This window comes from Convolutriloba macropyga, chromosome 15, assembly GCF_964194025.1.
Source record: "Convolutriloba macropyga chromosome 15, txConMacr16.3, whole genome shotgun sequence".
In the NCBI taxonomy this organism is placed as follows: Eukaryota; Metazoa; Xenacoelomorpha; order Acoela; family Convolutidae; genus Convolutriloba; species Convolutriloba macropyga.
The window spans coordinates 742,238-757,705 of NC_134482.1; the positions used below are offsets into that span (position 1 = coordinate 742,238).

The 15,468-nt window shown below is 33.7% G+C and overlaps 1 protein-coding gene across 1 annotated transcript; it reads left to right on the forward strand.

Moving 5' to 3' along the window:
* The first annotated feature begins 1,196 nt into the window (after positions 1 to 1,196).
* On the forward strand, positions 1,197 to 12,274 carry LOC142354538 (uncharacterized). The gene is made up of 4 exons (XM_075406856.1): positions 1,197 to 1,295; positions 2,867 to 3,020; positions 7,104 to 7,201; positions 12,182 to 12,274. The coding sequence occupies exons 1-4, from the start codon at positions 1,197 to 1,199 to the stop codon at positions 12,272 to 12,274; spliced, it is 444 nt and encodes a 147-aa protein (XP_075262971.1).
* Positions 12,275 to 15,468: the final 3,194 nt, after the last annotated feature.

Sequence of the window (15,468 nt, forward strand, 5' to 3'; positions counted from 1 at the left end):
TGCTTTTGCACACAGTATAGTTTGTGACAACAATTTTACCTCTCTCTCTTTACTTTGTATTTCCCATGCTGTGGGTAATCTTTGGAGGCTAACAAACATGTTTTTCTTCGGAAAAATACAATAAATTTGGCCGACAAATCCTTCAAAGCATATCTTTTGTTTGTTTCCCTTTTTTATGCACTACTTTTTCCTAATTAACATACCCTTTATATCCTTCCTGAAAATATTAAACACTAACCCCAAACTTGTAACTAATTATAGGTAATAAATATACACTTTTATTATACCAAAATGGCTTTTTGGTGGTGCATTTTTGGGACTTGGGGGGGAAATCATATATTAAAACTTCATTGCTTTTCCCAAGCGCTTCCATTCTTTTTTTCTGGTGTATTCATACTTGGTTTCTTCCGTTTAATGACCTCGGAGTTTGGTTCTGACTATTTCTGACAACTTGATCACTTTGCAAATCTAGTCTCTGCGTTGTTTGCTTAACAAACAATTAATCAATTCGCTTCAACTTAAACTGCTCAAGTTTTTTCCTTTGGTTTACATTGTCAATATTCTCAAGATTACCTCCTAAACTCTGCAAATTAATTAGTATTCCAAAAGCCAAGTCCCTCTCTCAACTAGGGGTTCATATCAATTCCACAATCTGCGGCGTGACCTCGTGGGTCTTTTCAGACTGTACCTGGACTCTCTAACGGTTCTCAACAGACTGTACAGGCTCTGGAAGGAGGTCTGTTCAGACTATACTGGTCAAATTGCCAACGACTCCAGACTCTCTGAGTCTAAAAACTACACTACAGTCTGAATATTGTCTGACGAGGGAACAGTCCAGAACTTGCAAAGTCTGATCAGGCTTTGATCAGACTGTGCAGGTTCTGGACTGTTCCCTCGGACTGTTCCCTGGACACACACGCACACAAACTCACACACACATACGAACCGCGTGAAGTGGGAATTGCCATTCAATCATCTAACAAGTCTAAACAGGTTTTTTAAACTTGATCGCTAAAGTTGTTATCGTCATTTTGTTCATTTTTCAGCGCATGTGGCCGACTTTCGCTCCAAGATTAAAATGAAGAAACATATCTGGAATCATGCAAAGGTGGTGTTTGATTACCTAACTCAGAACAGCACCAATTGCAGAGCTCCAGACTGTGTGTTAGCAGCTGTTCACATTCGCATGGGGGATTATGCCATGCACTCATTTGGTGAAACTGGGCTTTAAACCCGATTTGATGAAGACCGATTACCTGCCGAATGCATTCAACTATACAATCTCAAATTATAAGGTGGGAATTTCCTGTCAACTGAATTTTTTATTCAAAATTGATCCAAAATTTTTTGGTCCAAATAAGGCCTTCAATTATACTTATCTCAAATTATAAGGCGGGAATTTTCTGTCAACTAAATTTTTCACCAAAATTGCTACTCAACGAAATCTTTGGTGTAAAAGCCCAATATGTAGAAACTTTCAGCTTCAACTCACGATCTAATGGACACATTTTATAGGTTTCTCGCATTAAAGCAAATTTGTCGAAATCAACGACGCAATGCGAATATCACCGACCAAACTGTCGTTCCTTCGTCGCTGATTCGTAAAGCGAATTTTAGGGACAAAAGCAATGCTAAATTTAGCGACTAATACCCCCGAATCAAAAGATTATCAAATGATTATTAGTCTTGATACAAGGATTAGAGTCAATTACACTTTGTCGCTGGATTGCGCGCACTGTAAAATGGGAAAAGTACCGACCTATACAAAAAAATTCGAGCGCCTCGGACTTCTTCGTACTCGCTTATTTTCCTAATCTTAATACGTTTGTGCGGTAAACAACAATATTGCTGAGTATATATAATCGAGCAAATGCGAAAAACCAATGAAATAGAGCCTGTTAAAGTTCCTCGAAAAATAACAGTCGGGGTGATGTAAAAAATGAGCGAACGAATGACCCCAAGAAGAGCAAAACACCTTGTAAACAATGTGTTCAAAGATCGGAAACCCAAAAAAATGCTTCAAGGTAACCCATAACTGTTTCCTTTCGCTAAGATACAAATTTATGAAGAATAGTCAGTAGAAATTTTATAATAAAAGAATTTTGTCAGGATATTCAGCACACGAAGTCTGTTTGAAGAGAAGACTTAAGTTTTTTTTAATCAAAATGGAGTACTAAAATGCTCAGTAAGTCCTTGTAATCCTAACGGATTATTATTTTTGCTGATAACATTAGAGTGCTTATCTCGTCGGAATTCTTTAAGTAATTGGAAATGGAAAACATTTTCTTCAAAAGCATACAAACATTTGAGTTCAGGACAACCAATCATTTTTTTTTGGGGGGGGGGGGGGGGTGCAATACGGTCAGATGGATAGAGTTTGTTTGCTGGATGTCCAAGCAAGTTAAATAGGATATTTGTAGATTTGAACAGCTGCGAAGCAAAAGAGTTTTTTCCGGATAATAAATTTAAACAGATTAATGCTCTTCTTGCTAAAATCAAAGATTATAAGCAATTTCCTCCGGAAAAGGAGTCATAGATGCTGAAGGAGTCATAGATGCTTGTCAGCATGTAGACCGAATGAAAATCCTAGGACAAAATCATGACCGATTTTCGCGCAGTCACTACCAATGACTTTTTGGTGAAGTGACTGGAAGAAGAATTGGGGGACATTAGAAACGAGGAATGGCCTAAAAGTATAAGAAAAATATGAATCATATGTCTTACCTGAACCTTTTTGAAGTAAGAAAAAAATAGTCAAAAGCGAATATCTCTGTACAAATGTGGTCAAAGTTATTCATCTTAAAGTTATTGCTCAGAAACCGTGGGTCTGTTTTTGATGTCGGGTGAATACATTTTTGTGTTTCAGAATGTCGTATTCCTAATGTTTGGAGAGAATGACGCTGAGTTGAGACAGTATCTCAATTCTCACATGTCTTCATTTCCGTCATCCATTAGAATGGTTATTGTTGGACCAGAAAGAGATCGAATGCTTGGAGCTGATAAGAAAGAACTGAGCCTCGGTAAGTCGGAGAGACTCTAGTTTTGCGAACCAGGGTCGAGAAAATGTTTGTAAGTGTTTATGTAAAGATCTGAGCTGACGATTGATGAAACAAAAAAAATTTCTAGGCTATATCATAGTTTTAAGGATTAAACAAGAGTTGCGCTGATTAGGTCAGTTTTTAAATTCTTCAAGTATTAGATAAATCTGTGAAAGAACTGTGCTTTATCTTTGAAATTTCTGAAATATTACGGATTTATTTAAGATATGAGTTGAATCGTCGTTTGGTCAGAGGAATATATATCTGACAGGAGGATCTTTCACGTTTTTATTGAAAATTGAACTTGAAATGAAGATTTATGACTTTGTGCAAGTGTTGAAAAAATCAGACAATCAATTGCTGTAGATTCAGTGCAAAAAATACATCACAGAAATTCAATTCGAACAGTTTTCTTTGTTCTGCAACTTCCTAAAAACAAATGTCGGTCTTCCTACAACAACTCGTATATTTTAAAAATTGAAATTGTTCGTTGAAGACAAATCAATTTCATATTTCTGACTGTCGTTGAAAACTTTGCTGTGTGGACTGGAGCTATTAGCTTCTATATGTTTCTTTCCGAAGTAAAAAATTAACAACAAAATAATGAAGTTTTGTTACTATGTGAAGTTCAATCTAACAAGTTAATTTTTTAGCTGTGGGAAACGTAACCTGATTTCTTGAAAATTTGCGCTTGGTAAGATATACACAAGATCCTGGAAGCCCTTTTTCTGTGCTGAAAACAAAATCTTATTAATAAAACAATTTTTAACGGATTTTTATCGGGGTCATATGGTAGATGTGTGAAAGAAAAACTTTAGCGGAAAAACTGTCTATTCTGGAAAAAGCTGTCTATAGACAAATTTTTCAGCCAACACAATAAAGAAATGCTACGAAACTAGTCTGATGTGTTAAATTTTCTTTGAAACTACCAAGACCTGGCCCCACAGACACAATCAGCGCTGAACCATTAGCCATTGTTATTGTTCCGACCTCACTTGTGGATGGAGGAACTATATACTTAAATGGGTTTTTTTGCTCAGTCAATTTTGGCCGATCGATATATTCACTGTAGAGAAATGTGAGTGGTATCCTTAAAAAGCTGGTCCAGCGTAGAGCTAGGAAAAAAGATTTTCTTTGAAATTTGCTTTTCCGAGGAGTTATCGGGGTTTTAAATTTTGTGTGAACACCGGACATTTGGACGATTTTGTTCAATTTTTAGCTTATTTTTAGTTCAAATTAAGATTTTTTCTAAAGAAATATCAATTCAAAATTACATTTCTCGCTACTAAATGAAAAAATTTTCAATTTATAATAGAGGAAAGGCGAGAAAAGCGGTAGTTTGGGTCTCATGGCTAAGTTTACTATAAAACATGAAACTCGAAATCTCGTTGATAGCTGTTTCTTTTAGAATTTTTTTTGTTTTTAAAGTCACTTATAGACTAGTCACTTTCCATATCGAGATTCCGTTATTAACCATTGTCATAAACAGCCAAATGAAGCAAAATGAACAAAATATTCGTTTTCGAGCGATCACACTTGTTTTCTTTTGACTTCTACTCTAAGTTTTTGTAATTTTTAATGAAATTCTGAACTTCTTGCTGAGATTTTACTAAGTTTTTGAAGTCCTATAGCATGAAGATGTTGACCAAAAAGGCAGGAGGCTCCTTAATGAGCATTAACTGAAACTATCTAGAGCTTTGAGGGACATCTAATGGCTCCTAATTCAAAAAAAAATAATTTTTCGAATTTTCTTTGAATATCAAATACATTGATCTTAAACCTATTTCTTCAATTCTATGTCATTTTTAGTAGAAAGAGGCCTTTTTCTTTTCTAATGCGAACAAAATTAATCTGGATACCAATTTGGAGTTCTAATTATTGGTTTTATGACTTCAATGCCACGAGTTTTCATATATTTTTTTTTAAAAATTTTGGGTTTTTTTCTCATTGTTTTGGATCCCATTGAAATATTATAAGATTATATTAACACTGATAGTTCTCCTTTGCTTAGAAAAAACGCTCAAAGGATCATAGAGAATTTTTTTAGAGAAAGGCTTTCGGTTTAATTGGCTTAGACATTTTCTTCTTGCATTTTTCTATTGAGTTTTTGGTTTTCGCCTGTTTTTATTGTTGTTTTCATAACCATAAGATTTATTGTGACATCATAATGATGAATTATGAATAGCAAACATCATAGTTTTCCCGTCGAGGCATAATTTAGCAATTTTATTGATTTCCTTTGAAAGCTATTGAATTTAATGTCGTTGATATTACGTGTCTTTCGTAAAAACTGCATGGTTTTGATATACCTATTCATATTTGTTGATTTTCTGATGTCATTTTTTAACGAAGAAGCATCCCATTGTTGTTTTGAAATAATTGAAGATAGAATTATTACTTCAAGGTTTATAATTAAATGGCTTCGTGATTTATCGTTTTTGACAGTCTTTTATTCTTTCTGTAGTCGTGAAACTCGAAGAGGTCTCACAGGCTTCTAATCAAGGACTGCCCAAATAATGCTACGCAATTTTGTTAGTGAATCGCTTTTAAAAGTATGACTTTAGTTGTTTTCGATAATATTTTAGATTTTTCAGTTCTTGTTGCCCTTTTCTAAGAATGATGTTTTTAGCATATTCGCGTAGTAAACGATCCAAATGATTTTCAAATAAGGACCAAGTGAACTTATTCAATTACTCAGTACTTTTTTAGTTTAATTAGTTTAGATCATAATTGAAATAAGAGAAATAATATTGAGATTAATCTAATTTTTTAATGGCTCCAATAATTTGTTTTTTCGCAAATTGTTTGTCTTTTTTGATTAGTTTTTCTACAACTTAACTTCGTTTGTATGGATCAGTCTAAGAAACTGCAGTTCTTATTGGTTTTGTACTGATTTTTTGCTACGTTATCATGAATATTTTATGTTAATGGTTTTTGAGACGTATGAAGTTATGAGACATTTTCAAAAATGTTGACTGAATTTTAACTTTTGCCTCATTATTTCTTCTTGTCGACTTTCTAACTAGTCCCGTTAGGGAAAAGTCATATCTGCCTTGTAGTTAGGAAAAAGTGATTGTTTTGCTAATGTTTCTTCTGATTGCATTTTGACGTTATCACAAGGTGCTTTTAAATTTAGATTTTGAGGTTTTGTCGCGAAATTTTGTTTTTGCTGCTTTGTTGTTTGTTTTGTTCTCGTAGTTTATTTAATGCAGATCTCGTGAGCGCTTTAATAAGGCACGGGATTATGCAATTCAATTTTTAGCTTGGGTGTGTAAAAATTTTTTAAACTCAAACATTAAATTTTGATTATCTCTACATTTGGTTGACAAATAAGTCAAAATGTAGATGAGCTCGAGTCGGAACATCATGTGCAATCGCGCACATTAACGAGCCTCTTGTTCGGTTCTGTTTTCTTATTCTGACGCGTGCTATGATCTTCACATAGTTCAGACCAGTGTTATGTTACAGAACAAAAAATCGTCTAAAATTAATTTTTCTGAGCCTTGGTGAGAAAAATGAAGCTTGTCCCCATGGACAATGAAAAGGCATTCTAGGTATAATTTTTTAAAATAAGTTTTGCGAAAAACAAACATATAAGCTCATTGCTTTTATTTAAAAAAGTATCGAATGCTACCAAGACACAGTTTTGAGCCGACGAAATTGGAGTCCAAGGTTTCTGTACTGATATGCAATCAGGGTCCGTGTATTGGGAACAATTGTCTGCTATTTTTCTGATATAACTTTTATCCATCGATGGGGTTTTGATTTCTATGAAAGCTCACTTGATTACCTGATTGGAGAAAACCAAAGAAACCTCAGAGGTGAAATTTTGTGGAAAATCTATAAAATAGATCCAGTTTATGTTAGTTGACTTTAATTCGCTAAGCTGGGGGGGGGGGACACAAACGGGAAGGATCCGAGAAAGATATTAACTGTATTCTAGGTTTTTTGGCACACGGGGTTTGAGTTTTCACATTAAAGATTTTGTGACTGTTTGCTTCCATGAAGTTGAAACTAAATGTGACTTAAAAATTTAATGGAGTACATAAGAGCTGCGATGTTTAGGTGTGGACTTTGCAGTAATGTCAATGGTGGATGTGTTGATTATGACTTATGGTAGCTTTGGACTGTTTGCAGCACTCCTCACAAAAGACAAACATGAGGTACATCCCGGGTCGGGGAAAATCGGGAAAATCGGGAAAATATGAAAAAAAGATGAGCGGTGAAAAGTTGGGTTTTCTTTACCGCAAATTTCTTACATAATTTTGCGGTGAAATGCGGTGAAATAATGTAATTTCACCGTTAGATAAAGCGGTGATCTTGTAAAAATTCACCACGTTTCACCGCTTACATAGTACCGGCCTTACACGGATCCGAACCTCTCACCTCCTGAATTTCAGCCACTTCTTCTTCCACTGCGAAAGCACTCACGAAACATATATATAAAAACGCATATTCAAATCAAATTCACTCTACTTTCTGTAAAACATGCGCCTCGAAATTTTGTTAAATTAGCGGTGAAATTGCAGTAGTTAGCGATGAAATTTGATGATTTTTTATTATCAGTTCACCGCTTACTCTAGTGGTCAAATTACATAATTTCACCGCTTAAAAATAGTTTTAAAAAGATGTATGGTTAATCGTGAGTAAATTTTCCATGCGCCTTTTAATAATGGTATTATAACTTTTTTGGACAAAAAAAATTGAAGCGTTTTCTAAGCAGTGAAATTATGTTATTTCACCATTAGGTGAAGCGGCGAATTTATGTAATCTCCCCGCATTCATTGCCGATATCACTCAATTTTAACACTTTTTACTAAGCGGTGAATTTATTTAAATTCACCAATAAGTTAAGCAGTGAAATTATATATTTTTTTCATTGCGTTCACCACTTATCTCACATAATTTGGACATTTTTTTTATAGCTGCGATGCTGCATGCTGAGCGGAGCTATATTGCGGTGCTCTTGGTTTTTTGCAATTCAAAGAATTTGAATTGTATTGGGGCGCTCTTTTTTTTAAAGATCTGTTCACAAAACTTCATGATTTTTGAACTCAAATTGGAGTAGTGATTTTGATAACGCCGAATAAAGAGAAAAAGCGAGTCATTGATTTTCTGCTTTTTGTTTGTTTTTTAGAAATGCTTTTCCCATGTCACTGAGAGTCCGTTCTAGGTGTAGTTTTCTGTTTAGTCAATTAAAATTCTTTGAATTGTACGTCAGGACTTGTCCTGATATGTTTTTGTTTTGTCGTTTGACGCTCTTTTTTCGTTTTACATTTGTTCACACAGCAAAGCCGATAACGTCAAATTTTCTGAATTCTTCCTTTCACTAACGGCCTTTGCGTGCGTGACATCATTTCTCACTCTCTTCAGCAAAACTTTTTAGATCACTTGCGCGATTAGGTTTTGATCATACGTGACTTACCTCACTCAATAAAATGAAATTCGCACTTTAAAACATAGGGTTAATTTGAATTTGTTTAATGTCAAAGGAACTCATAAGTGCAATAAAGCTCCCTAATAAAAAGCTTCTGTAGAATGAATTTTAACAAGCATTATTAATTTATCGCTGAATGTTTTTTACCTAGTTTTTGAGCTAGTTTTTTCTTCAATTTAAATCTGTATCTGTTTCTTTTATATGGCACGCAAGTCTATTCTTTCGAAGCTGTTCCGGCAATCTGCCGGCTATGTTTTTCAAAGCGGTGAAATCATGTAATTTAATCGCTAAATTCAGCGGTGAAATTATGTAATTTCACCGCTACCAGGTGATAATGTTTTTTTTCGACGCATTGACCGTTTATCTTTCAAAATTTTTCACATTCACCGGTTAACTTTCATAATTTTTTGTTGAATTGCGGTGACACCTCGATCCGGGATTCAAGTTTCTTCCGGGAAGAATATACTCGCTGTTCACGAGAAGTATTGCTTTTGATATAGCTCTTAGTAGAGTTACAATGAACTTCCAAAGGTTTTAAACCACTACTGGGAATTCAACTGTTTTTTTTTGGCTAAACTAACTAACGTTATGCAACAGAACAAATACACAACGTAATGCTCTACCAGGGACATTGATTTTACCAGAGCCAATGGAGAAATAACGTGGAAAAGAGTGTAAAGAGTGTAAGAAATGTGTTTACGCCGTTAGTGTAAACCTAAAGTGTTTTCAATTGTGTAATAAGAGTGGGCGAAAAAGTCTAAGGAGTGTAAAAATAAGTGTAACGTCTTCAAAGTTAAACTCTTCCACTCTTTTCCCTGTTAATTACAACCGAAATTCACTTGAAATCCTAGTTCTCGCTTAATAACGTAAGAATGTGGGTGGACAACTCAGCCCGGGACAGCAACGTCTCTTGCATCCTTTCACGGACGCTGCGATAAATTATTTTGAAGAAAACCGGCCCAACTAAAACAACGATAATTCTTCCCACGTTTTCATTAAAAAAATACAACTTTATGCCGCAATAAGCCCCACTTTTCATACTCACTGTTCAGACATTTTTTTACTTTGTTTGAGGGCATCCCAGACTTTTTTTATGTGGTATCAACTTCAAGTTTTCTGTGCCTACAATTGCCTTGAAAAGATCATTGACAGCGTCTCAACAATCTTTTGTTTTCTTTTGAGTTAAAATTGTCAAAAAAGTTGTTTTTCTAATGATATATTGCCAAATACCCGTTTTTGATGTGATGGAAATGCAGAGAGATTTCTGCGTTGCATCTCTATTTCTGACCGATTTGTAGCCAATTTAATCATTATCAAAAAGAATATTTGCAAGCTTAAGCAAAAAAAATTTACTTAAGCAAAGAAAGAGGCAGATCACATCAGATGCATCAAATTGGTCAATAGTTCATGAAATGTTGAGACATATCAAAAGTTTTCAGAGCGAATTTATGTCGAAGTTTATAAAGAACCGGGAATAAACATATGTTTTGGTCGTAGTTTGCTTCAGTTGCAAATATTCGAAACGCTTAATTTTTCTGATTTTTTTGCATTGTGATCTTTATTTATGTCACATATTGAAGGTGGTAGATAGAGCAATATCAAAACTGTAAAATATCGTGTTAACAATAATTTCAATAATTATAATTTTCTTTGCAGTTTTGCATGTGAAAATTTATCTTTGAACTCTGATTCTGTGATCATTCGTACTACTTTACGCCAAATTAGAATAGGTTTGTTCTGTTTGTTTGAATAATCAAGTCCACTTAATGCAATTTGGATTGAATTTTTAAGTTTGATTATAGTGCATGCTGACCCCTGTTTCTGATATGTTTTCGTTTATGTAGTGCTTCAATTCAAGTTTCGGCAAGGAAGGTTGATTGTAATATTATACAAATTAATCATTTGAAACAACCTTTGCAAAAACCGCTTAAAGCATTTTTCTGTTTTAGGTCTTTTTGGTATAACAAGATACCACAGCGAAAAAGAAACCTGATTTCGAAACCAAATACCTCCAATTTTTATCAGAGTAAAATGATGTATTATATTGAGAGAAAAGTGAAATAGCAGTCAACTTTGGTTTATTTCATTTTTTTTATTAAAAAAACCTATTTTTATCATGCAACGAAATCAAGCAGAACAAGATTCTTCAGAAGAGCCGAGTACAGAGCAACCTTATTTTCCCTTTAATCAAGTTTCTTGAATTTTTTTGCAAATTAGCTAATTTATGACTGCCTTTTTTTGCTGTCATAATTTTTTTGCGAGAAAATTTCTCAACATTCTTAAGTTGTTGATGCTCTTTTAAAAATACTTATTTATCTGTTATACCAGGCCAGTCATTACTGTTTATTCCTTATTAAATTCTAAACAAAAAATGACTCTTTTTCTTCAAACGAGTTCGTGGCGCTATTAATTGAAGCTTGCGTTCGATTTTCTGATCCAGCTTCCTGTTAAAACTTACTTTTTCATGTTTCTTTAAAAGATTAAAGTGAGTTTTTCAAAATATTTGTTATAATGCTCAAAAAAGGTATTTATAAATGCTTGTTAAACATTAGTTTCAATAGTTGTTATAAATTTAAACAGTTTAATTGATTTTTTTTTCTTTCGTAAACTAATTATTAGTTTAAAGGTTGTCCTAAATTTCCAATGGCTCAATTTTTTAAAATTCAATTTTCGTGCCAATATAAATAGTGTTGATTTGTTTTGAAAAAATTATGTCGCGTTTTTTTTTCAAAATTGAGATTCTTGAGCTTAAACCTAATTTTATAAATTTTTTCATTTTTCTTTTCTTTCCTTTCGCGTAAATTAAGAATGATTTTTTGTACGATGCAGAACGTATTTTTTTGATTCATTTATTTATACAAATTACAAAATAGTCTTCAATCTCTCCGACTTTCTTAGTTGTTCTGATACATTATTTGCACTATGCATTTGATGATACAAAACATAGTTGATAAAAAAATTTCTACAACATTTTTGATGATTTTGAAGAACGATTGCTATTCCTAGATGGATGATCACTCGGACGACAAAAACCAGCAGAGTTTTTTGTTTTTCGTTATCACAAAGTCTGAATTAACTTTCTGTGTACGTATTTTTAAACATTCATCTGTTGTTCTAATTAGGTTTAGCTCAGCTCATTTTTAAATATATTTCTCTTGTTCATCTTATAACACACTTTTTAGTTCTCATGAGGTCTACGGCGAAGCATAATTTTTGCAATCAATAGTTATCCTCAGATTTCCTTATATCAAAATTTGCAAATTTTTGTTACTTTCTTTAAATCAAAAAGCAAGTTCTCGCTTTCTTAAATCATATTTACTTTTTCCAGACGTTGCTTTTGAAAGCGTTCTAAAAATATCAAGAATCTATTGTCACGTGGTGTTTAGCGCGACTAAAAAAACATGGTCCGGAAAAAATTAAATGTTCTGGACAATATCTGCGTCCAAGTTTTATCAAAGGTAGCCCAACTTTTCGAATGGGTTTTTGCATTGAGGCATAGTATGGAATTTTCATATCTAATAGTGGGGAACCATCAGTTGAGAGACTATAGAGATGTTAGCTGGAACCTGAATTGACTAAGATGGGAGTTATTCCCGAAGGGGGCAAGGAAACATTTGAGTTTGACTTCATGCAATTTCTAGCTCGTGATCGACGCGGATACAAGATGTCTTCAAAATTTGGTCACATCTAGTTTGACTATTTACAGGTACTCTATCCGAAGGATCACGTGAGTCATGGAGAGAATGGGGTCAATAGAGGATTCACTAGATTCACTGCCATACCTTGGAAAGTCACTTGAGTCGCCAAACCCGGGTCGACGTTTGGTCAAAAAAAATGATGTAAGATTAGCGGTGATTAGCGGTGAAAAAAAACTTTTTTCACCGCAAAGCGCCCGCATCTTTTAGCGTTCAATGCGTTCATAGTGGTGAATTTTTGTAAGATTAGCGGTTAATAGAGCGGTGAATTTTTGTAAATTAGCAATTTTAGCGGTGAAAAATTTTTTTCACGGCTTCGTGGTAGCGGTGAAAAATTTTTTTCACGGCTTCGTGGTAGCGCTGAAAAAATTTTTTCACCGCATTATGCTAGTAGCGGTGAATTTTTTTTCACCGCTTAAGCGGTGAGAAAAAATTTTCATCGCTACGAGCAGAATGCGGTGGAAAAAAAATATTTCAGCGCTATCGTCAGAATGCGGTGAATAAAAACTTTTAAGCGCTACCACGACTCGGGGTTTTCAAAGCAACATCATTTTTTACATTACCTGGTTTTTTGACAATGACAATCCAGACAGCTGCAGACATGTGCCCAATACGCCAACTACGTCCCCAACATGAGGTGCACAAAATCCCAGCGGGGGGAACCGACTAACCGACGTCGCAACGGGGCAGGGGGGGGGGGGGGGTGCACCTCTTCATTAAATAAATTTTACATTTCCTAGGCAATCTATAGCAAAAATTCTTTTCGTTTTAGACTCTAAACACACTGAGGATACTCCATACCGAGTTTGGTTTGATTTGGACAACTCCTTGACCCGATGAAAAAGACCTATTTTTAAAATTCGTTATTTGCGAAACTCGCAAATTTCCGTATGAAACACTAACTTTTTTCCTAGGCAAACTATACCAAAAATTCTTTTTGTTTTATGCTCTAATTACACAGGGGATTCTCCATACCATGTTTGGTTCGAATTGGTCAACTCCTTGACCCGATCAAAAAGACTTTTTTTAAAATTCGTTATTTGCGAATTCGCAAATTTCCGTATGAAACACTAACTTTAACGAGTGATCATCTATCTAGGAATAGCAATCGTTCTGCAAAATCATCAAAAATGTTGTAGAAATTTTTTTTATCAACTATGTTTTGTATCATCAAATGCATAGTGCAAATAATGTATCAGAACAACTAAGAAAGTCAGAGAGATTGAAGACTATTTTGTAATTTTTATAAATAAATGAATCAAAAAAATACGTTCTGCATCGTACAAAAAATCATTCTTAATTTACGCGAAAGGAAAAAAAAGAAAAGTGAAAAAGTTTATAAAATTAGGTTTAAGCTCAAGAAACTCAATTTTGAAAAAAAACGCGACATAATTTTTTCAAAACAAATCAACACTATTTATATTGGCACGAAAATTGAATTTTGAAAAAATCGAGCCATTGGAAATTTAGGACAACCTTTAAACTAATAATTAGTTTACGAAAGAAAAAAAATCAATTAAACTGTTTAAATTTATAACAACTATTGAAACTAATGTTTAACAAGCATTTATAAATACCTTTTTTGAGCATTATAACAATTATTTTGAAAAACTCACTTTAATCTTTTAAAGAAACATGAAAAAATTTTAACAGGAAGCTGGATCAGAAAATCGAACGCAAGCTTCAATTAATAGCGCCAGCAACCCGTTTGAAGAAAAAGAGTCAATTTTTGTTTAGAATTTAATAAGGAATAAACAGTAATGACTGGCCTGGTATAACAGATAAATAAGTTTTTTTAAAAGAGCATCAACAACTTAAGAATTTGAGAAATTTTCTCGCAAAAAAATTATGACAGCAAAAAAAGGCAGTCATAAATTAGCTAATTTGCAAAAAAATTCAAGAAACTTGATTAAAGGGAAAATAAGGTTGCTCTTGTCGGCTCTTCTGAAGAATCTTATTCTGCTTGATTTCGTTGCATGATAAAAATAGGTTTTTTTAATAAAAAAAATGAAATAAACCAAAGTTGACTGCTATTTCACTTTTCTCTCACTATAATACATCATTTTACTCTGATAAAAATTGGAGGTATTTGGTTTCGAAATCAGGTTTTTTTTCGCTGTGGTATCTTGTTATACCAAAAAGACCTAAAACAGAAAAATGCTTCAAGCGGTTTTTGCAAAGGTTGTTTCAAATGATTAATTTGTATAATATTACAATCAACCTTCCTTGCGGAAACTTGAATTGAAGCACTACATAAACGAAAACATCAGAAACAGGGGTCAGCATGCAATATAATCAAACTTAAAAATTCAATCCAAATTGCATTAAGTGGACTTGATTATTCAATCAAACAGAACAAACCTATTCTAATTTGGCGTAAAGTAGTACGAATGATCACAGAATCAGAGTTCAAAGATAAATTTTCACATGCAAAACTGCAAAAAAATACAATTATTGAAATTATTGTTAACACGATATTTTACAGTTTTGATATTGCTCTATCTACCACCTTCAATATGTGACATAAATAAAGATCACAATGCAAAAAAAATTAGAAAAATTAAGCGTTGCGAATATTTGCAACTGAAACAAACTACGACCAAAACATATGACTATTCTCGGTTCTTTATAAACTTCAACATAAATTCGCTCTGAAAACTTCTGATATGTCTCAACATTTCATGAACTATTGACCAATCTAATGCATCTGATGTGATCTGCCTCTTTCTTTGCTTAAGTAAACTTTTTTGCTTAAGCTTGCAAATATTCTTTTTGATATTGATTAAATTGGCTACAAATCGGTCAGAAATAGAGATGCAACGCAGAAATCTCTCTGGATTTCCATCACATCAAAAAACGAGTATTTGTCAATATATCATTAGAAAAACAACTTTTTTTGACAATTTTAACTCAAAAGAAAACAAAAATTTGTTGAGACGCTGTCAATGATCTTTTCAGGGCAATTGTAGGTACAGAAAACTTGAAGTTGATACCACATAAAAAAAGTCTGGGATGCCCTCAAACAAAGTAAAAAAAAATGTCTGAACAGTGAGTATGAAAAGTGGGGCTTATTGCGGCATAAAGTTGTATTTTTTTAATGAAAACGTGGGAAGAATTATCGTTGTTTTAGTTGGGCCGGTTTTCTTCAAAATAATTTATCGCAGCGTCCGTGAAAGGATGCAAGAGACGTTGCTGTCCCGGGCTGAGTTGTCCACCCACATTCTTACGTTATTAAGCGAGAACTAGGATTTCAAGTGAATTTCGGTTGTATTTAACAGGGAAAAGAGTGGAAGAGTTT

What these genes read in the sequence shown, in the direction of transcription:
- LOC142354538 (XM_075406856.1), top strand. Translation starts at nt 1,197, where the DNA reads ATGCCATGCACTCATTTGGTGAAACTGGGCTTTAAACCCGATTTGATG. An exon ending in ATACAATCTCAAATTATAAG is followed by an intron (nt 1,296 to 2,866) that starts GTGGGAATTTCC and finishes TTTGTGTTTCAG; the next exon opens with AATGTCGTATTCCTAATGTT. An exon ending in TCACAAAAGACAAACATGAG is followed by an intron (nt 7,202 to 12,181) that starts GTACATCCCGGG and finishes GACTATTTACAG; the next exon opens with GTACTCTATCCGAAGGATCA.